General features: G+C 43.7%; 1 protein-coding gene across 1 annotated transcript in view; it reads right to left on the bottom strand.

The window, feature by feature from the left end:
- The window catches only part of Cnst (consortin, connexin sorting protein), a 91,931-nt gene that overhangs the window by 55,183 nt on the left and 13,376 nt on the right, over positions 1 to 23,372 (bottom strand). Inside the window, exon 2 of the mRNA XM_052737782.1 lies at positions 2,197 to 2,626. Within this exon, the coding sequence (XP_052593742.1) occupies positions 2,197 to 2,575 (379 nt within the window). The 5' untranslated portion in view covers positions 2,576 to 2,626. The remainder of the gene's footprint in view (positions 1 to 2,196; positions 2,627 to 23,372) is intronic.

The raw sequence follows: 23,372 nt of genomic DNA, 5'->3' as shown, positions 1-23,372 counted from the left end.
AAAGCCGCTGCAGGATATATGCAGTATCAGTTTCCTCGGAGATAAGCAGGAGACAAGGAAGGCACTGAGTTCCTGATCTCAGATCACAAAGGTAGCACCAGGCAGAGCAGAGCCTCCAGCCCAGAGCTCTACTAACTATACCGGCCTGACTCCAGGCTGCAGATCCAGTTCCAGGTTTTGTCGTCCTCCAGATTCTTGCCTTCCTGGTCTTGGACCAGCTGGATACATTGTGAAGGGCAAGAGTAAAGCAAGGTGATATGCTGAATGTGGCAACTCTATTTGGGAGGGCCCTCCTTCCTCAGTCTCCACGTGCTGTCTACCTCTGGTTCTGGCTATTTCCTGCACTGTTTTGTCTAACGTGTAGATACCATGGTGACTAGGGATGAGTAAACACCAAATGTTGTTATGGCAATCTTTAGACACTTAATCTGAACTTGTCTGTTAAGTCATACAAAATTTATGAGCCATTGATTGCCAGGGGCTGAGGAACAGGAGACATGGAGAGTGACTGCTAATGGGTTTCTGGTTTCTTTTGCAAGATCCAATGCTGATGATGGTGCACAGTTCCGTGGCTATAATTAAACCACCATGCCGTATACTTTAAAAAGCAAACTTTGTGGTTCGTTAATTATGTTTCCGTTTGAACAACTTGCTATTATAAAGAAACCAGACATTAACAAATGTTGGCAAAGAGACAGAAACCGTATCTCTCCCATATTTTAGTGGGGCTACAAACTGGTGGAGCCACACTGGAAAATAGTTCACCAGTTACACATAATGCTACCTATCATGTAGAACTACCTCCCACTGACAAATGAGAGAAATAAAAACATGCTCAGAGAGACATCACAGTAGACAAAAAGTATAATAACCAACACGCTCACCGGTGTACACATAAATACTCGAGAACTGTGCTACATCTATCCATGCAATGGAGCATTATTTAGCCATAAAAAGAAAGAGAGTTCTTAAAGGCAGCACCATCAGAATGATCTCCTTCCTTACCGGACCCGGAGCTTGCCAATCAGCTGGTCTATGTAGCCAGCTGGCCCCAGGAATCCTTTCTCTACCTAATAACACTGGGGTACATGCAAGCCTCCAGACGTGCCCAATATTATGTGGGTGCCAAGAATCTGAACTCTGCAGGCCGGGGAGATGGCTCAGCGATTAAAAGCACTGGCTGCTCTTCCAGAGGACCTGGGTTCAATTCCCAGCACCCACATGGCAGCTCACAACTGTCTGTAACTCCAGTTCCAGGGGATCTGACACCCTCACACAGACATGCATGCAGGCAAAACACCAATGCACACAAAATAAAAATAACTAAATTTTTTAAAAATTAAAAAAAAAGAAAATTAATGAAAATAAAAAAGAATCTGAATTCTGGTTCTCGTGTTTGTTCAGCAAGGACTTTGTTCACTGAGCCACCTCCTCAGCCCCATAGTTTCATATTTTACTCTAAATTTTAAAACTACAGACGAAACCCAGGATATGGAATAACTATAGTTCTTATCAGCCAAAGCACAGGAGAGCAGGAAGGGGGAGGAGACACCGCTAATTCACCAGGCCTCTTGCAAACACCACTGGCCTGGATAAAGTGTGTTCCAGGAAGGACTGTCGGCCCATAGCATGCCAGCACTGTCATGTTTCTCACAAAACAAAACAACAACAACCAACCAACCAAACAAAAGCAGGCACAAAAATCACCAGCGGGGGCTTTTCCCCATGAGTGCCTGGTGAGGCAGACACAGAGCTGCACAGCTGGAATCTCACCTGCCAAAATACATTCTGGAAAGAAATCTGAATTCCTCTGTAACCAAAGATATGCAGATATCAAAACCAGATGCCTTACTCAGCCCTACTACAAGACATGCATCGACTTCAATAAGTTCATGTATACTGCTCACCTACAGAGTGAGGCAGGAAGATCCTATCCACAGCTGTACTAGCAGAGACCATCACAGGTCAGACACCAAGGCCACGGTGATAGAGAAGGAAATCCTAAGGGCAGCAGACAACCGTGTGCTTTATAAAGGATGTAGACTAAATATGTTCTGATTCATCTATAGACTGTGACGCTGTAAAGAACCACACACAGTGGGACCTATGGATACTGCCGCAGAACAGGACTGAAAGAAGAGAAGCAAGTTGAAATGCCGATTTTTGTCAAAGGATAGTAAGATCTGAAGGCCTTACCTGGAGGGACGTTCTTAGGAGTGCCTCTTTTGGCTCTTGGACTTTTATTTCCAGGGAGTGTTTTGTCCTGGCCCAGGGAAGGCTGATCATCTTTGGGACCGTCACATGGCGTGTGTTCCGCTGTCTCGCCGGGGGCTACCTCGCAGCTGGACAGGCAGCTTTCATTATTGTTGAGACTGTCCTGTTCAGACACTGTGGCTCTCCCCATTGCACCGTCCCCGCCCGTCAGACCCGCAGGCCCGTCCCCGTCAAGCTGATTTTCATTCTCATCTGAGACAGAAGGCAAGGGTGTTACTCTCCTTTCCACGCTGTCACCCGGGTGACATCCATCTTGTGGTTCTATCTGAAGACTGTATGTAGGAGAGTTGCTGTCATCCATTAGCGCATCTTTTGTGGAACTGTTTAAAGTTTCATCAAAGTCCTTCCATGCCTACAAAGACAAAAGAATAAAGGCTACTTCATTCTGTAACCTCTGGGGACATGCGTGGTTTACAGGTTCCCACTTCTTTTCATTTCACTGATATTAGGAAAGGAATGAACTCCATTCTTCCCTTCTTCTTCACCTGCAACCTCATCCAACCTCATCCCGCTCCGCATGCCAGTGCAGAGGCTCTCCCGGTCACTGTCACACAGAGGGTGCCCCACTAAACCAGAGTGGGAAGGCTGCCTGCATCCCGTGCTTCCCGGTGCTCTCGGTGCTTCTGAATGTGCCTCACGCTGGGGCAGCTGACTCGAGGAAAGAAATTCCTGGCTGCGCAGGTTATCTCTAAAAGCCATCACTCACGATATCCTGGACATGTGCCAGTAAGAGGCAGCTGCGCAAATACTTCTTGGACTAAACAGCAGCAACATTTACAAATGAGAACAATGGAAGCCGTATTATATATTTTTTTTTTTCTAGAAAGGCACATGGGGACGAGTCAAACCACATACATTTACTCTGCTCTTCACAACACTTTTTACTTTCTGAAAGCAATCACTGAGCATTGCCAAGGCGAACCTTACCATTTCCAGCAAAACCATTTTACACAATCCCCTTTTTAAAAGAGAGGGTGGTAATAATTAACTCTGGAGCTTTAGGGACACGCTTAACATCTTAAATACCTAAAAAGTGCCTGTAGGTCCCAAGTACTTGGGTGGTTGAAGCAGGAGAATGATTTGAACCTAGGGATCTGGGGTCAGCCTGAACAAGAGAACAGGCCTCAAAACACACAAGCCAGTTAGTTATCAGCCATTTCTGATCTTATCATTCAAAGGTACATTTTAACAAGAAGTATGCCAGCCAGATTATTTATGCTTGCTTAGCATTATTTCTGGGTCTGAATCAACTATTCCAATAATTCTGAAAAAATATCTCCTCCTACTTAGGTGATAGTACTTAAAAAATCTTCAAATGGGTAAGTAGAAATTCTTATTCTTTAAAAAAATACATAAATAGGGGCTGGAGAGATACTTCTGGGGTTAAGAGCACTGGCTGCTCTTGCAGAGGACACAGGTAAAATTCCTGGTACCCACAGCAGGGTACTCACAAATATCTGTATCTCCAGTTCTAGGAGACCCAGCGTTCTCTCCTAGCCTCTGCAGGCACCAGGCACAGCCATGAAGGCATCACATACACATAAGATAAAAATAATAAAAATAAAATCTAAAATATAACAAAATGTATGCAAATAAAGTACAATTCTCTTTAAAATACATAAGCAAAGCCAGGCAGTGGTGGCACACACCTTTAGTCCCAGCACAGGAGGCAGAGGCAGGTGGATCTCTGAGTTTGAGGCCAGCCTGGTCTACAGAGTGAGTTCCAGGGCCAACAAGACTACACAGAGAAATGTTGTTTATAAAAACATAAACAAGGGCCGAGGCTGCAGCTCAGTTGATAGAGTGTTTGTCTAGAATGCAGGAAGCCCTGGCTTGGATCCCCAGCACCACACAGACTGGACACGGTAGCCCAGACCAGCTAACCCAGTACCTGGGAGGCAGAAGGAGGCAAATCAGGTATTTACTATTCTCATCTATGCAGCAAGTCAGAAGCCAGACTGGATACATGAAATCCTGCCTCAAAAAATATATATACACACATATATCACACACATAAACATATAAATCACATATATGTAAACAAATGTCTATAGTACTAATCCTACATAAACGTATTACATATTTGCAACATATTTTGCAACTGAGATGCCTTATTTCATGCATAAGGGCATTCTTAGAAAACATAAAAATGTCTAAATTTGGCTGGTACCACATTCCTTAAAACATGCACAGCATATCTTCTACTGGATCTTGTTCTACTGGTTTTTTGTTTGTTTGTTTGTTTTTGAGACAGGATCTCTCTACATAGCCCTGGCTGTCCTGGAACTCACTCTGTAGACCAGGCTGACCTAGAACTCACAGAGATCCTCCTGCCTCTGCCTCCTGAGTGTTGGGATTAAAGACATGGACTTCTATTTCTACTTTAAACAGCCTCAGCTGCTTTCTAATTTAGACCATCAATAGGGATTGCAGCATGTTTACAGTCTGAGTACAGGCTTTGATCTGCTAACTGTAGAGACTCAAAGACCACACACTAAGGGAACCTGAGACAGAAGAAACAGAGCAGTTGAGGGAGCCCAACATTGATGAGTCTCGTTCCCACACCCTTACTGTGGCAGCCACTTCACATGTCCGACCTCTGGTCTTCAAAACAAGGCTACACTACAAGTATTCACATTGTGTTTGAAATGAAGGAATAAAATATTAAGGCCATAATCCTGGAACAGAAGCAGAGCTGGACCTGAAACTCTGTCTTCCTGGTTCAATACAATGGCTGAGGACAGAGGCACACCTAGGTTCAAATTGTGTCCTTGCCATTTTACAAGCGGTATAGGAAACACTAGGTGAGTTACCTAGCAACCACACACCTCATTTTCCTCATCTGTATGACTGTAGAACTGTAGAGTCTCAAACGGCTGAGTTGTCTTCTGTTTTTGGTGATACCAAGGATTAAACCCAGGACTTTCATAGGTGAATGTACCACTATTAAGCTACAAGCTCCCAATGATTTTTCACTTTAGACATTTAGTGTCTCTGTGTGTGCACATGCACGCACACCTGCCTGCCTATTTCTCTGTATGGGCTTGTGTGTGCCACAACACATAACATATGAAGGTCAGAGAATAACTTGTAGGAGTTGGCTCTCCCCTATCATGTGGGTTCTGGGTATTGAACTCAGGTCATCAGGCTTGGCTGCAAGCACTTTTATCCACTCGTCACTCTGCTCCTAACTTTCTTGAATTTTCATCTGAGACATGCTATTGCCAAGTTGCCCAGGCCAACCCCAAATCTGCTGTGTAGCCCTGGCTGGCCTTGAATTCATGATCTAATGCTCAGCCTTCTGGTATGCTACTTACTATACCTGGCAAAAGGTCATTTGTGATGCTTGGGTAACAGGACAGGTAAGGCGCTTCAGAGAGTACTTGGTCCACACAGCAAATGCTTAATAAATGTTCCTTTTCAGAGAGTACTTGGTCCACACAGCAAATGCCTAATAAATGTTCCTTCCCAAACAGACTCACAATGCATTACACACTGGTGGTTGACTCAAGGGACAGTCAACCTTACTGTATATTCAGAAACAGCTTTCCCAAACATTCTAGAAATGACCAGGTGCTGGATGATAAACAATGCTAACCAGCTTCATTATAGAACACTGAGGTATCAATTTACAATGGAGGATTCTCATTCAGTCCCTGTAGTATTCACGTGTTTCTTCTGAGTGTCCTGTTTCAGATGAGGAAGATATTTAGAGATTAGTGGTTGGAACTACTTGGGAAGGGCGGGGAGATAGCTCAGTGGGGAAAATGCTCGCCATTCAATCATGAGGGCATGATTTGATCCCCAGAACCCACATTTTAAAAGCCAGGAATACTGCTGGGTGTGGTGGCATACACCTTTAATCCCAGCACTTGGGAGGCAGAGGCTGGCAGATATCTGAGTGTAAGGCCAGCCTGGGCTACATAGTGAGACCTTATTTCAAAACAATAACAACAACAAAAAAGCCCCATGTGGTTGCACGCATTTGTAATTCCCACTGCTGGGAGGCTGGGAGGCAGAAGCAGGCAGATCACTCAGGCTCACTGGCCAGCTAACCTAGCCCTTTCGGCTTGTACATATATGTATATATGTAAAGGTACACAGCTCTGAGGTCTGGCCTCCACATGCACACAAACACATACACACAGGATTCCCGGGAGCTGGGCATGATGTACACACTGGTAATCTCAACATGAGCAAGACAGAGGTTGGTTCAGCCCTTGAGGACAGCCCAGCTACATGAGACCCTGTTTCAAGAGCAAAGGACTCCTTGGGAAGTGCGGATTTATACTCATTTGAAGCTTTGCTCCACACCAGGCCCCAAGTTAAGCACATCCACACAAAAGACTCAATTCTCATGATCACCCAGCAGATGGTTACTTCTAGTCCTTTACACAGTTGGAAGCGGAGACTCTCATCAGCCACTTTAGAAATGGTATTTGGACTGAGTATGGGCAAAGCCAGACACTTAACCAGTGTTCTGTGGAAAGAAACCAAAAAAAAAAAAAAAAAAAAAAAAATTCACTCCAGTGTCCCTACCCGTCACCCACCCTAAGACATGCCTCCAACGACCAAGTTCAGGTTTCTCTTGAGGTACTTTTCTCCTCCCTGGAAAATGCTATGTCACTGAATAGATGGTTTCCCAGGAGCCCTCTTCCTTCTGTTGAGAGCCTTTCTGGGTGGTCTTGGGGTAGGTCTACTCCCAGGAACATCAGAGTTCCTCTCTTTGGACCTCACGACAACTTGCCTCCTACTCTTTTGTGACCACACAATTAGCTTAACTTTCAAAAGGAAAGCCTTCAAACTGTTTTCTAACACTGTGTCTCTTGATCTTTCTAAGATTTTATTTTTTTAATTTTATTTTTGTGAGACGCCTAACAACGCATCAAGGCCTGGCTCCAAAGTCACTTACCCCAGTTTGCCTGGCTGATTTCTCTGTCCTCAAAGACTCCCATACAATGCACTCCTCTCCAGCACTCTGCCAGCCAGTCCTTCCCGAGTATCAGTCTGCACCAGAGTCCTCTCTGAGTATCAGTCTTCCCAGAGCACTCCCTGAGTACTGGTCTGCACCAGAGTCCTGAGTATCGCTCTGCACCAAAATCCTTCCCAAGTATCGGTCTGCCCAGAGTCCTCCCTAAGTATTGCTCTGCACCAGAGTCCTCCCCAAGTATTGCTCTGCACCAGAGTCCTCCCCGAGTATCGCTCCGCACCAGAATCCTCCCCGAGTATCGCCCTGCACTATTTCTGCATGTGTTTTTACATGTAAGTTTTTTGAATGTCCACAGTCTACTACTCCCAAGCCCGGTTTGTCAGTGTCTGGCTCCTATGACTATCAGACACATGGATTAAGTCAGATGCTGATGGCCACCTGCAGCCTGACCCTGTTCTAAAAGGTAAAGGGACCTGATGCACAGTGCTTGGCATCTGTCTGAATTCTTATTGCCCTGCAATTAGAATGCTTTAATTTGAACAATGGGATAAACTGCCAGTGGAATTCTAATCATTAGCAAACTCTGCCAGCTTTGAGGTTAAAAGTAAAATGTCATATTTCTCTTTTTCTGCCAGCAGTGGGAGAAAGGACTGAGGAGGTCCAGGCAAACAGCAGTGGGTTCAAAACCCGAGCTAGCACTGCGACTGATGTGGGGGCCATCAGCACATGTGAGTCTGTGTTCAAACTTACTTTATCCACACAATATGGCTATTCTGTTAGAGACCCTATGTCTAGGCCAATTCTCTCCAAAGCGGCAGTAACGCTGAATCACGGCTACAACACAGACACTAACATAGTTTGCCTTTTAAAAGCATGACAGTAAGCCTGCCCGATTCCAGACTCTTGTGGCAAAATAGCATTCCAAATATGTACAAGGCGTAAGTCGTCTGACACATTGACTCTCCAGCCGAAGAATTTCAAGCAAATATATTCAAGGAAGGCCTATACAAAGCATGAAAGCCAGAAAACCTTAAGGAAGAAATATCAAACAAACAAACATTCTAAATTAACAGTCCAAGGAGGAAATCTTTGTTAAAAGCACAAACTTAATCACATACAAAATTTTAATTCATTTTAATAGATGTGGTGATATTAAACACAAGGTGTTATGAAAGTGAGAAACAATGTACAGGAATAGGTAGATACTGGTGACTCCCTTATAGAAACACTTAAGGAGATCGCAAAAGCCATATTTCTTTAATTCCTTCAAATCAGACTGAAATACTCTTAACTTTCACACACCAAGTTTTATCATAATAAAGGTTGAAGTGGTGGTGGCACACGCCTTTAATCCCAGCACTCGGGAGGCAGAGCCAGGCGGATCTCTGTGAGTTCGAGTCCAGCCTGGTCTATAAAGAGACCCAGGACAAGCTCCAAAGCTACACAGAGAAACCCTGTCTCGAAAAACCAAAAAGAATAAAAGTTGACCCAGCAGTGGTGGTGCACGACTTGAATCCCAGCACTTGGGAGGTAGAGGTAGGCTGATCTCTGTGAGTTCCAGGATGGCCTGGTTTACAGAGCGAGTTTCAGGACAGCCAGGGCTACACAGAGAAACCCTGTCTGGAAAAAGTGCAGAAAAAAAAAAAAAAGAACAAAGGTTGACTTCTAAATTTGAATCTGTCAATTTACAGGCAGGTTAAAAGTTCGAGACAGTAAGCCAAGGAGGTAACACAGTGAGGAGGCCCAGTGGGCCAGGGCACTTGCTGCCCAGCTCACAAGCATGCACCCACACACTAAATACACAGAACTTTTACAAAAGGCTTAGTAGTTGAGCTTGGTGGGTGTCTTAGTTTGGATTTCTATTGCTGTGAGGAGACACCATGACCATGGCAACTCTTTTTTTTTTTTTTTTTTTTTGGCTTTTCTAGACAGGGTTTCTCTGTGTAGCTTTGGGCCTTTCCTGGATCTCGCTCTGTAGACCAGGCTGGCCTCGAACTCACAGAGATCCACCTGCCTCTGCCTCCCGAGTGCTGGGATTAAAGGCATGCGCCACCACCACCTGCATGGCAACTCTTATAAAGAAAATATTTAATTGGGGTGGCTGTCTTACAGTTTCAGAGGTTCAGTCCTTTATCATCATAGCGGGGAGCATGGCAGCATGCAGGCAGATGTGGTGCAGGGTCCTATATCCTGCAGGCAACAGCAAGTCGACTGACTGTCCCACTGAGGGAAGTTCGAGCAAGAGAGATCTCAAAGCCCGCCCACAGTGACACACTTCCCCCAACTAGGCCACACCTCCTAATAGTGCCACTCCCCTTGGGGGCCACTTTCTTTCAAACCACCACTGTGGTGTACAGCTGTAAACCTAGCACTTAGAGGCTGAGGCACAAGGACTGCTGTGAGTCTGAGACTAACTTGGGCTATAAGACTCTGTGTTTTGCTCCAACACATACCAGAAAGGGGAGGGGCTTTTCACATCGTAGTTTCTAGGAACAATATTACATATATTGCTTGTGCTGTATTTCTATTGGCCCACGCTGCTCTGTGACACTGCCCTGTGACACTGCCTTGACAATGTCACAGTCATGGTTCATGGTGACTCATTCCATGCTAATTCATTCGGTAGCATACAAGTTATGCTACAGGCAATTCCTGGCATAGACAATTATAATTAGTGTAACATGACAATGTAAATACTGACAGAAATAGATGCTATATGTCTTTAAAACTAATTTCTACTACTTGTTTATTTATTTTGAGAATGTCAACCTCAGAATTATGCTGTCTTCCTTTTGGTTACTTCCTCATATCCAAAAGCCAAATCATTCTGGGCATATCATAAAAGTTGTGTATCAAAAACAAAAACAGGAGGAAAACAAAAAACAGAAACAGACTCACGGAAGGTGCATATACTGAAGAAACGGGGTGGTCATTTGGGAGAGGGCCTTGGGAATCACCTGGAAAGTATAAAGCAGCCAACGGGGGAAACTGGAAAAGTAGGGGCTATTGCCACAGTCTTCTTAGATGAATACTACCATAAATCCATAGTGTTCATCTGCTCCATATATACACACTGTCTAGAGGTGAATACTACTATAAATCAATCCATAGTGTCCATTCTGCTCCATATACACACACTGTCTAGAGATGAATACTACCATAAATCCATAGTGTCCATTCTACTCCATATACACACACTGTCTAGAGATGAATACTACCATAAATCCATAGTGTCCATTCTACTCCATATACACACACTGTCTAGAGATGAATACTACCATAAATCCATAGTGTCCATTCTACTCCATATACACACACTGTCTAGAGATGAATACTACCATAAATCAATCCATAGTGTCCACTCTGTTCCATATACACACACTGTCTAGAGATAAATTCTACCATGATTCCAGTGTACATTTTACTCGCTGGTATATACACTGTCTTCAAATCAATTAAGTCAAATCACAGTGCAACTGAATTACAAAGTAGGAGCTGAACAGAGATCTAACCCTAACCTTCTACAGGAGACACTATTAACAGGAAGGCAAGAATGTTTGAGGTTAATAGAAAAAGTTGTCTTCAGTCTATCTTCACACCAACTTTCATTTGTGCTGTATTCTGCGTAGCTTTGGTGCCTGTCCTGGATCTCATTCTGACCTCGAACTCACAGAGATCCGCCTGGCTCTGCCTCCCGAGTGCTGGGATTAAAGGCGTGTGCCCCCACCGCCCGGCTTTTTCCTGCTTCTTTATGTGGACAACTGAATGACTTTCTAAAATCCTGACTCAGGATGGTGGGGTGGACACGGTTCACTGTTAAAGCACATGCTTATCTGCCTAGGGCCTTGGGTTCGTTCGCTCTCCGACACCCTCCCCCAAAAGATGACTGTATTTCTTTTTACTCTGTAGGGGTCTCACAAATGTCACCATCAGTCTTCTAGGACTTTGTACTGTTTAGAGACAGTTGTATTCTAACATGCCACTTTTTGTTTGTCAGATCCCAGAGAAACCCAGGACAAGTCTCACTCAGTACCTGTGGCTCCTCCCAGCACTCCTCATCCCATCCCCCTACACTAAACCTCTCCCTCCCTCACAGGTTAGCCTCCCCCATCCCCACCCCGGCTTCCCATTCCTATAAAACTCAGCCATTTTGGCTACTAGCTCTCTGGGTTCTTCTCTTGGTTCCGAGCTGGCCCTCTTCCTTCCCATGCACTCTCTTGATCCTCTGGACCTTCTCTCCCCCCTCTCCTCTTTCTCTCTAGCTCTCCCCTGCCCCTCCTCTCTCATGGCCCTGTTCTGCCTGCTGGCCATGTTCAGTCTGAACCCTTCCAGATGCCTCTGGCTAAATTCTCCCTCATATCCACAATAAATCTTCCCCTTGCTGGGACGGTGGTGGCACACGTTTTTAATCCCAGCACTCGGGAGGCAGAGGCAGGTGGATCTTTGTGAGTTCGAGGCCAGCCTGGTCTACAGAGCGAGATCCAGGACAGGCACCAAAGCTACACAGGGAAACCCTGTCTCGAAAATAAATAAATAAATAAATAGATAGATAGATAGATAGATAGATAGATAGATAGATAGATAAATAAATAAATAAATAAAATAAATCTTCTCCTCAACCACACCTAGGAAAAGTCATGCCTTCATTTTCCTTCATTGTTAACAGTTCCAAACTTCATCTTCTTAGGCATTTGGAGTTTTCCTAACAGAGACAACACTGAATCTATGAAAGATCAGGTGACTTAGAGACTTCAGAAACATGGCTCTACCGAGCTCAGACGTTATCTCACTCCTTCAGGTCTAAGATCCTTAACTTGAGCACTTTGTTCTAATTTAGTTCACAACATCGCTGCTATTTCTCTGACTCCAGTCTGGAACAAGTGTCACTTTCTAGCTGACACTTGTTCTCAGAGTTACAACCTGGGCTATCTACTTTAAAAAAAACTGCTCACAGGCAAGTTTGCACATTTCCTTCTGGCATCCTATTGTCTGCCTTATCTTGAAAAACAATGACACACTGTTGGCCTTGGAATGGGAACTTGTCAGTCCTGCCCCAAATCCAGGAGGCTGCCTGCTTTGAACTGTGAAGTGATCCAGGGGTTACACTTCGTGCTCTTTGTAACCAAAAGCTCATATCTGGCCAGCAGTAAAGACTATGAGGACACAAACAAAACAAAGTAAGTCTCCACATGGCAGCTGAACTCTGACCCCGGAAGCTGAGTGCTTTGACTGAGTTCCCAGATGATAATGCACTCAACTGTAATTTCTCTTATGAACGAGATGTATTTACTTAATGAGGGATGAAGCATGTCAACCCTGAACAGTTCACACTGCACTCTAAAACTGAATGAGGTTTCTTCTTCAATAGGAAATACATTATAAGCTGTATCTATAAGCTGGGCCCTAACCTTCCTTCTCCCTACAACTCTTTGCTACAAAGAGCAAGGTGATTAGGAGCAGGCAAGGTCCCTAGGTGCCAGAGGAGGCTACTTGTGAGAGACAGTGGTAACATGCAAATATTTTAAGATTATTGGATTTTTAAGTCTTTTTAAATTTTATTTATTTTTATTACATTTAGGGGGGGGGCAGTCAGCAGCTTGTGGAGGTCGGAGGACAACGTGTGAGCGTCAGTTCAGTTTTCTCCTTTCACAATGTGAGTCCCCAGGAGGGACTCAGATGGCCAGACTTAGTGGCACATGCCTTTACCTGAATATCTGATTTTGTCACACAAAGTAAAAGAAACAGGAGGAGCCAGGAGTGACACATTCAGGAAGAATTCAAAGCCAGCCTGGGCCTCAGGCAGGGAGGGAAAGTATGTATAGAAGCCAACAGCAAGAAAGACTTCAGAGGGAAGACCCAAACAGAGCATAATGCCAAAGAGCAGCCGAGGATGAATGCAAGCTCCAGGAGCCACAGACTATTCACGACATCATAGGGAGACATCAATTGTTAATGAAGGGATGGAAATTCATGAGGAGTCAGCCTCCCAGTGTGACATCCACTTTCTGGACCTCCGTGCCCTCTGCCTAAGGAACAGATGAAATGCCATCTGCTCACCACACCACCTGGCAAGAAACAGCACCGGCCAGATGTACCTGTCCCTGCCTCTCTAATATGGCCACGAGGATCCTGACCCTTCCTTCTTGTCCATCCCCAGCTCTGGCCAGAGAACGCTAGCGTGGCAGAGACAGGAGACAAGGTATGAACTTGTATCACCCGCAACTGAGGCGAGTGTTCCTCTCATAGTACTGGTACCAATGCCCTGAGGAGAAGAAGTGGCAAGAGAGGAACCAGCCAGCAGACTACAAGGGTGAGCAGACGGAGTGCATGGCGCTAACCGCTGCACTGTGGAGTAAGGATGCTGAGGGGAAGCAGGAAGCTGCGAGAACTATAAACTGATGCAGGCCTGCATCGCGAGAATGAGTCCATTGATATTGTTTTTATTTATATGTGCTTCTGTGACAAAGTGTGCTACATGTGTGCAGGTACCCGAGGAGATCAGAAAGGGTGTCATAGTTCCTGGAGCTGGAATTATAGGTGGTTATGAGTCACCCTCTGTGGGCACTGGGAACCAAACTCATATCCTCTGAAGAGCAGGAGTGTTCTTAACCACTGAGACAGTCCCCTGAAGGTGCAGGGATCTCAGGTGTGCTCCCCATTCTCAGCACAAACCCAATTCCTAAAATTTCATTCATATAAAGTGTATATTAAGATACTATGGAACTTTCTGAATACCTCACCTCTTTATTTTCTTTCTTTCTTTCTTTCTTTCTTTCTTTCTTTCTTTCTTTCTTTTCTTTTCTTTTTTCCATAGCTGGGGGTGGAGCCTAGGGCCTCACAGACATTGGGTCAGCAGTTGTAATGGTTAGTTTGAGTTGCCATTTTGATACAATGAAGACAGTTTCAGTGAAGGATTGTTGAATCAGGGGACCTGTAGGCAGGTCTGTCGGAGATTGTCTTGACTGCTGTTATTGATGTGGAAAGACCCATTCTGAATGCGGGGGGGCATCACTTCATGAAAGGGGCCCTGGACCATATAAGAGGAGAACTGAGCGTGTTTGCAATTATTCTCTCTCTACTTTTTATTTTCCTCCTGAGACAGGGTTTCTCTGTGTAGCTCTGGCTGTCCTGGAACTCACTCTGTAGACCAGGCTGGCCTCAAACTCACAGAGACCCGCCTGCCTCTGCCTCCCACGTGCTGGGATTAAAGGCGTGCGCCACCATGCCGGCTCTCTCTCTTGACTGTGGCTGTGACTATCGGCTTCACTTCCCATCTTGACTTCCCTGCAGTGATGGACTGTAACCTGGAATTAGAAGCCAAATAAACTCTCTGTCCTCTTAGTTGTTTTTGTCAGTGTATTTTATCACAGCAGCAGAAAGGGATGGTCTCACTTTCACATATATGCATCACATACACACAGATGGTAATAGCACATAATTTTTACTAAGTTACTTGTTTTAGGTATTTTATCACGGCAGCAAGTAAAGTAACCAACACATATGCCAAGAATGAAATCTATCCCAGAAGACCTGTGCTGAATCTAACCTGAAAGCCTCCTCCCTGAGGACTAATTTGCATGGTACCAGAAGGCCCCATGCAAGCTTCCAAGGGAAAGAAACAACCAACAGTCCTACCCAGCTATGGTGCCTATGAACCACAATGATGCCCAGCATGGCATGATAACCCTAAGGGTCACTAGTAGCATGCATACCTTGTTGGTAACCAACAGCTATTTAGTCAGTCTTAAGGCCTGCTCCACAAGAGGGAAACCATGTTTGGTACTGGAAACCTAGCCAGTACCTGGGGCCAGTGAAGTCCTGGATCTTGGAAGAGAATCTACAACCACTACGTTATTAAACCAGCATAATCCCTAACTACTAAATATTTATCTCTCTAAACATTTATCCTTATACGCATGGATAAATGTAGCTCTCACCCCCATCAGAGACATTTTTCTCTTTGCAATGGACTATTACAGAGAGCCAAAGCCAGTCAGAATGCCGAGACAAAAGGTCACGGAGTGCCCGGTCCCAATGGACACATGTACTAGACACTTCGGCATCGAAGGCTTGGAGAACATCGCAGAAGGGGGGTGGGAAGATGGGGAGATCCAGAAGGACGTACGTCTGCTCTAAGACTGTCTCCTAGAAACCTGAGAGAGGATGCATCCATGAAGTCTCTTCAGCACCCCTGACTGAACAAGACCTGAACCATACCAAAGGACATGCTGACATGGAAGGGGAAAAGCTCACAGGACTTCAACACTAGACAAGGAGCTACGGGCAACCTGGCAACGCTGAGCAGAGGAGAAACGGTCTGAAGACGCTCACGATTGGTTAACCCATACCACGTGGTCAGCTCTGAGATCTTAACGTACACAGACAGGTAACAGTATATGGACCAAGCAGGTTGTATTGACGTATTTAGGGTGTGTGTGTGTGTGTGCATGCACCCAACAACTAAAGAGAAAGAGGCCATGAGTTTGAGAAAGAACAAGGACTGTGGGTACATGAGAGGGGCTGGCGGAAGCAAAGGGAAGGGGGGGCATGATATAATTTCAAAAAAAAATTGCACATTTTTGAATTTTCCTGAAATAGAAATTTTGTGTTAGTAGCAGTGAACCAAATTATTTGGTTTAATTCACTTTACCAGTGGTAAATCTATGCAAAGAATGATTTACGATTGGAAATAGATGTTCATGATTTATTGTCATGGTTTCTTAATTTCTAGACTATTCTTGTTATATATTGTACTGAGGTATAACTTTTAAAAGGTAGGTTATATTGTGGCAGTTGTCTTTGATAAATATCACAGCACATGATAATCATTAAAAAAATCATAATCATAAACCTATGATTCATCATAATGATTATACATGCAAATATACTATTAAAAAAAGAATGAAATCTTCATATAGACCTCAAAAATAGCAATAGGTTATTTTCAAATATTAAAGGGAAGCATCAATAAAAACAGGGAATTGGTAATGTTATATCTCACATAAGTTAGAAATTTGGTACAGTTTATAACCATTCTCAAGAATGTTAAGTCCTAGCTACACATGGTAACACACATCTTTAATCCCAGCACTCAGGAGGCAAAGGCAGGTGAATCTTTGAGTTTGAGGCCAGCCTCGTCTACAAAGTGAGTTCCAGGACAGCCAGGGCTACACAGGGAAACCCTGTCTCAACACTCCCTACCCCCCCAAAAAATAAATAAATAAAAATGTAAGTCAGAAGCCAGACATGGTGGTGGACATCTTTAATCCCAGCACTTGGGAGGCAGAGGCAGGATGCCAGGCACCTAGTCTACATAGCAAGTTCCAGGCCAGTCAGGGCTAGCTACAGAGGGAGACTCTGTCTCAAAAACAAGGGGAGGGGAGATAGACACACTCTCTCCATAGTTCACAGATACCAGAAGGGACATGTCAAGAAACCAGGACTAGAAAGAAGATGGATCAGTAGGAGACAAAGCTCTGCTTTTGGAATCACTCCCTTCAGTCACAGCCAGGCTCCCTGGCCTGCTGGCTCTGAAATCTGAAGTCCCATTAGCTCAGCTCTCTGAGTCTCTGTTTCTTTGTTGTAAGAATGGAATCAGGTAACACATGGGCAATGGGTAAGGCGGCCCATAAAGACAAAACATTAATCACACCCTTGTACGCAGTCCTGGCTGTCAGGGCATTCATAAAATTCTGCTTTACTGGAACGGTCCAATGCCTGACCAGAGACAGTTCCTGCTGTGCATTCCATGCAGCCATTCACTTGTGCTTACTCAGCTTAGGACTCCGTGTACTCTCAGGCACTGACATTCTATCAATCCTAGAACATGAAGGATCTCTGTAAGTCTCTGCCCATCCTCATTCTTTCCTTCTTTATATCATCCCCTTAGATTCTCTTATCCTAAGATCTCTATCACTTGACATGTCTTCTGTAATCTCTCCTTACAGTCTGTGCTCACATCTTTATTAAGAAAGATTATGTGTATAGGTATTTTGCTGCCATGTGTTTCTGTGCACCATGGGTGTTCATCTTGCCCAAGGAAGCCAGAAGAAGGCATCAAATCCCCAAGAACTGGAGTTGCAGACAGCTGTGAGCCGCCATGTGGGTGCTGGGAATTGAAGCCAGGTCCTCTGGAAGAACATGAAATGCTCTTCACTGAGCTCTCTCCCCACCACCCTGAATGCTATTTCCCCGTATGCTCACTTTTAGGTTGCCTTTGCCAGCTCTTGCTCTGTATTTTCATAGTGTGAGCCCCTCGATAGCACACACTTCCTTGGTGGGGACCCTGCACAGGCTGAGTAAGGATCACTCCTTCACGAGTGCTTGTGCTACTAGCCAAGACTGCTTTTTTATACTGCTCAGCATGGAGCCACAGTTCTCAAGGCTCAGGGAAGACTGTCTTCAAGAGGATGCTCAACACAGACTATGTTCCTACATTGCACCCCATCCCAGCACTTTCGAGAACAGTGATGTTTAAGAGCCCCAGTGCTGTGTGACATATCCTGTTCCAATGCTCTATTTGGGGTCCCTGCTTCAGATACAAGGACTCCTTTTCAGTTCCCACAGGGCAGTTAAAACTCAAGCCCATTGGATAAATACCTCCATTCTGTTCTCTAAAATAGCTGTTGAAACATGTAACATTTGTTGAACATTTAATGAATGCTTGGTATATGCTAACATTCTGCGCATGTTTTATTCCATTTGCATAGAAACTCTATTATCTTTCCCATCTTATGGATAAGGAAACAGACAAAAAAAAAAAAAAAAAAAAAAAAAAAAAAAAGGAACCTGCTCAGGCTTATCTAGCAAGCAAGTAAGCCTCAGACTTGGGATTGAACCCAGACGTGAGCATTAATCCCTGTAAACTGCCACTCCTTCAGAGTTCTCGTGCTCCATCCATCACAGAAACATGGAATGGCTGCAGTAGGAACACACTTTCTCTTCTAGTGAGAAACCCTGAGACCAATCACTTTATTGGGGCTGGGGGGGAGTGTGAGTGTGTATGTAAGTACACACATGCATGATACCATGGTATGCGTATGGGTGGTCAGAGGACGACCTTGGGTGTCAGTCTTTACCTTCTATCTTAAGACAGGGCCTCTTGTTCTCTACTGCAATTGACAGACTAGTTGGCCCATGAGCTTTCAGGATTTCTTCCGGTTTCCTCCCATTTCACGGTAGGAGTCCTAGGACTGCAGATGTGCGCTACCATGTCTGGCCTCATGTGGGTTCTTGGGATCACAACTCAGGTCTGTGCACTTGTGTGACAAGTTCTTTACCACTGAGCCATCTTCCCAGACTCCCCAGCAGATTTTTTTTTTTTAAACAAGCAGAAATGTTAGATGGAAGTCTCAGTTATGTTTTATACTGCATTACAGTATTAAAATATCTGATTGATCATTTGTGAAATTGTTACTTTTCTAGTGATAGCAAGATGTTTGGCATTTTCAAGATACATTATACATTGCTATTTAAATTTAAAATAGGATTCCTCTTTGAGACAAGCTAGTGGAGAACACACAGACAGAATCAAGAACTGACCACGGAGAATAAAGAAATCTTTGACAGGAAGGGAAGGAAGGAAGAGTAGAAGTTGAGCAGGGATCTCAAAGCCACAGGATAAATGTACATTTTCTTACGAAATCAAAATCCTAAATCCATGCTGAAACGGATGGATTATTAACAGCACACCATAAAACACCCAATAACTTATGTTTGAATGAATGAGTCTATGAAAACAAGTGATTATTTAACTCTGCAGTGAAGGGTAACCATAACATCGGAGTGGGAGAAAAACACCAACAATTTTATGGTGCTTACTCGGTACCATGCTCATCATAAATCATTTATTTTCACAGCAATCCTACTCGGCAACTATTATGAACAAGGCCATGCCCTAGTAAGGAAACTGAAGCAGTAACAGGTTAGGCTACTCATTCATGACCACGTTGTTCTCAGAACCGGGACTTCAACATAGCAGAGAGCTCCACAGACTGTAATTCAGTCTCTGAATGCCAAGACTCCATGACCAAGATAGACTGTGAGCCATACGTTGAAGAGTGTGGACAAGTTAGGGGAAGCAGGAAGGGAAACTGACAATACAAACCCTAGTAAAGCCTGGCCATAACGTGAGGAAATGGCTAATACACAGTCTACATGGAAGTATCTCCAGAGACCTATTTTTAAATGGAATAAGCAGTGTGTTGTAGGATCCAGGATGAACTATCTTACTTTGCTTCTTTCTTGCTGTAGGGTTTCTTTCAAGTTATTTCATGCATGTGATCCTATTATTGCCCAACTGGAACTGAAGCTTTTATGGCAACAGAAACATGTCTTTTGCAATCCTCACCACAACACAGCCCAGGGCACATAAAAGGTGCTAAATATATGCTTGTCCAATTGAGCTATAACACTAAAATTTCACTTTCACTGCCTCTTACCTAAGGACACAGATGCAAAAAACAAAAACACTACATAAGATGATATTTTAAACTTACTTAACAAACCCACAAATATTATCTGGTGGGAAACAGAGAGACAAGGGAAGCTTGAGAACAGGGTACTTCTGTCTCTGAAAGATTAAATATGATCTGGATGAGGCAGCAAATTCCCAAAAGAACCTATGAATTAGTTGCTTTTAAAATGAATTAAATTAGTGGACTCATTCTGCTTTCTGACACCATAATGTGGGAAAATTCTGAGTTTGTAATTACAAACATCTGTGCTATGCACATTGAAGGACTAAGCTCATGAGTGCACAGAAAACACAAAGGAACTGCTCTAAGTTATATTCTAAAGTAAAGACAAATGCAATCAGGCCAGGGTCAACTTTAACCTAAGCTTTCATTTGTTTCTTCTCCAGTTTAAGGACTTGAAACATTCACCTTGTCCCATTCTTGACTTTTTCTGCTCCACAGAAAAGCAAACTCTGTATCTCCACACTGTGACAGAAGCAGCACAGTGGGAGCCTGTGAGACATGTGGTGGAGAGCCGGCTTCACACAAGAGCGACAGCCTAGTGAAATTAAATACAATTGGTAACACAGACGTTATTAACAGGATGTTCCTGACATTGTACAGGTAAACAACTAGAATAAAGTGATAATTGGGACACCAAGGAAAAATGGAGCCATTCTTGGAGAACTTGAACATAAGGCATGAAATAGTAGACCAGGAAAGCAACAGTATCATTATTACTGATTTCTGAAGAATTTTTAATATAAAATTAGCTCAAAACCAGGCTGTGATGGTGCAGCCTATAATCTCAGCCCTTGGGAGGCAGAGGCAGGGGGATGACCCCGAGTTCCAGGTCAATCTGGGCTACATGGAGAGTTCCAAGAGTGAATCCTAGTCTCAAAACAAACAAATTAACCAAAAGTAGAAATTGAGCGAGGCAGAGAGGGAAAAGGAGGAAGGAAGGGAGGGAGGGGGAGGGAGGGGAAGGAATGAAATAGAAAGAGGAAAACATGATTAATTCTGAAGAGTTGGTAGGTATTGTGGTACATGCCTGTAGTTCTAGTACTCTGAAGAGTCAGAAGTTCAAAGTAAGGGTGAGCTTTATACATAGCAAGCCCCTGTTTAAGAAGAAAAAAAATTGGGAGTAAATATATCAATTGTAGATACCTTGGCCTAGCATGTACAGAGTCCCAGGTTCTATTTTCAGAAACACACACAAACCAGGAAAAGAGAAAGAACCCATTCTGAAGATCTTGAGCCACAAAAGCATTTTCTCCTGAATGATTTCCTGGCACGTTCTTTTCCTTATCATGGTTAAAAATATCTACCTTAAAAAAAATCTTCCTAAGGGGTTGGAGAGATGGCTCAGTGGTTAAGAGCACTCACTGCTCTTCTGAAGGTCCTGAGTTCAATTCCTAGCACCCACATGGCAGTTCACAACTATCTGGTGCTTTCTTCTGATGTATATATGTACATGTACACAAAGTATCCATATACACAATATATGAATAAATAAAATTTTTAAAAAATCTTCCTAAAAGCTATATAACTTGGCAGTGTTCCATTGAAATAAAAAGCAGGGAGAGCAAAATGAATCCTAAAAACAGAAAAACCCAATTCAATCATTGAAACTTTTCCAAGTAAAGCACGTTGGAACAAGACTGCCAAATGTTTCCACATTGGCGCTCCCATGAATTTTAAAGGCCAAGTTTCCATGGATTGCTGCTAAAGGCAAAATTAATTGTTGTTGGTTGTTTTTATTCTTCACTCTTTTTATTCTTTTGGGGGCCCACCACCCAGCTCCCAAATAAATCACACAGAGGCATATTCTTACTTATAAATGTCAAGCCTTAGCTTGGCTTGTTTCTAGCCAGCTTTTCTCAAATTATCCTGTCTATCTTTTGACTCTGGCCTTTTATCTCTCTCTAGTTCTGTATACCTTTCTTTACTTCTTACTCCTTGGCCTGCTGTGTAGCTAGGTGGCTGGCCCCTGATGTCCTCCTCTCCTTTTCTTGCTCCTCGATCTTTCTTCTCTCTTTTTCTCCTTCTATTTACTCTCTCTACCTGCCAGCCCTGCCTGTCCTTTCTCCCACCTTGCAATTGGCCATTCAGCTCTTTATTAGACCAATCAGGTGTTTCAGCCAGGCACAGTTACACAGCTTCACAGAGTTAAACAAATGCAGCACAAAAGAATGCAACACATCTTTGCATCATTAAGCAAATGTTCCACAGCATAAACAAATATAACACATTGTAGAATAATATTCCACCTCAATTAATGTCCTTTATCCAATACTGAGTATTCTTTACCAGGTCCACTGTAGGGTGGGGCAGAAAAGAAAGTTAATAGGGTAAAATGAGTTGAGACATGAAGTTGGTGTTCTGGGATATCCTAGTTTAAGACACAAACACACTGGTACAAACACCATCAGCAAAAGGACAAGCTTTTAGTAAGGGCTGGGAATAAGCAGGAAATAAGTGTGGGGAAAGCCTACGAACAAAAGCCCAACAAATGTCGCCTGGGCTGGCTCTGAACTCAATTCTCTGGCACATGCCTTCACAGTGCTGGATTATGGGCCTGCAACACCACGCCAGGTAAGGAAAGAATGCTGGACTCCAAATACTGAGGACTGTATTCTACTTCACACACTGTTAATAACTGCTTTGAATAGCTTAGAATAACTGGTTCCCTGTGAACTTTAACTCCTCCAGCAGTAAAATCTCAGGGTTACAGAGGGCTCTTGAAGAGTTTTTTCTCTCTTATAGCTCTACTGAAAATGCTTGCCATGCTCCTGTAAACACCAACATTACTTATAATTTCACTTAAAAGATATGAAGTTTAAAAAAAAAACAACTCTTTATTTGTGCATATGACTCTTAAAACTACTATTAAGCCACAACAAATTGACAAATAAAGCAACAAGAAACACATCAATGAAATCAAGTCAACTGGGGGCAGTCTGCAGAGAGTCAGTACTGTTCACAAACTGAGCCTGGATCACTGTGCAGCCAGCTCCCTTTCAGCTCCAGCGTGCAGGACAAGGGCACACAGGGCCCTAACTCTTCTTCCACCTTCTCTTCCGCTGACTGTGGAGAAATCTTTGTTCCTAAAAGAACTGTGGTGCTGTGCAAAAGGCATGATTTATTAATTTTATTCCACATTTATAAACAGATGTGTAGACTTCAGCACTGAAATGTCACATTGGAATATGGTTTTGTGAGTCTTTTTTTTTTTTTTTTTTTGGTTTTTTCGAGACAGGGTTTCTCTGTGTAGCTTTGCGCCTTTCCTGGATCTCGCGCTGTAGACCAGGCTGGCCTTGAACTCACAGAGATCCGCCTGCCTCTGCCTCCCGAGTGCTGGGATTAAAGGCGTGCACCACCACCGCCCGGCTGGTTTTGTGAGTCTTAAACCTGAATTATCTTAGGTTATTTTCTTTCAGCTTTTCACTGAAATAAAAATAGAGGATTTTAAAAAAAGATTTATTTATTTTGTATACAGTGTTCTGTCTGTGTATATGCCTACAGGCCAAAAGAGGATGCCAGGTCTCATTACAGATGGTTGCCAACCACCATGTGGGTGCTGGGAATTGAACTCAGGGCCTCTGAACAGCCAGTGCTCTTAACCACTGAGCCATCTCTCCATCCCCTAGATGATTTTTTTAAAGAATTTGTTTATTTTTATTTTATGTGCATTAGTGTATGTATGTCTGTGT

This window comes from Peromyscus californicus, unplaced genomic scaffold, assembly GCF_007827085.1.
Source record: "Peromyscus californicus insignis strain IS unplaced genomic scaffold, ASM782708v3 Scaffold_14__1_contigs__length_90479793_seg_2, whole genome shotgun sequence".
In the NCBI taxonomy this organism is placed as follows: Eukaryota; Metazoa; Chordata; class Mammalia; order Rodentia; family Cricetidae; genus Peromyscus; species Peromyscus californicus.
This window is presented reverse-complemented; position numbering and strand designations above follow the sequence as displayed.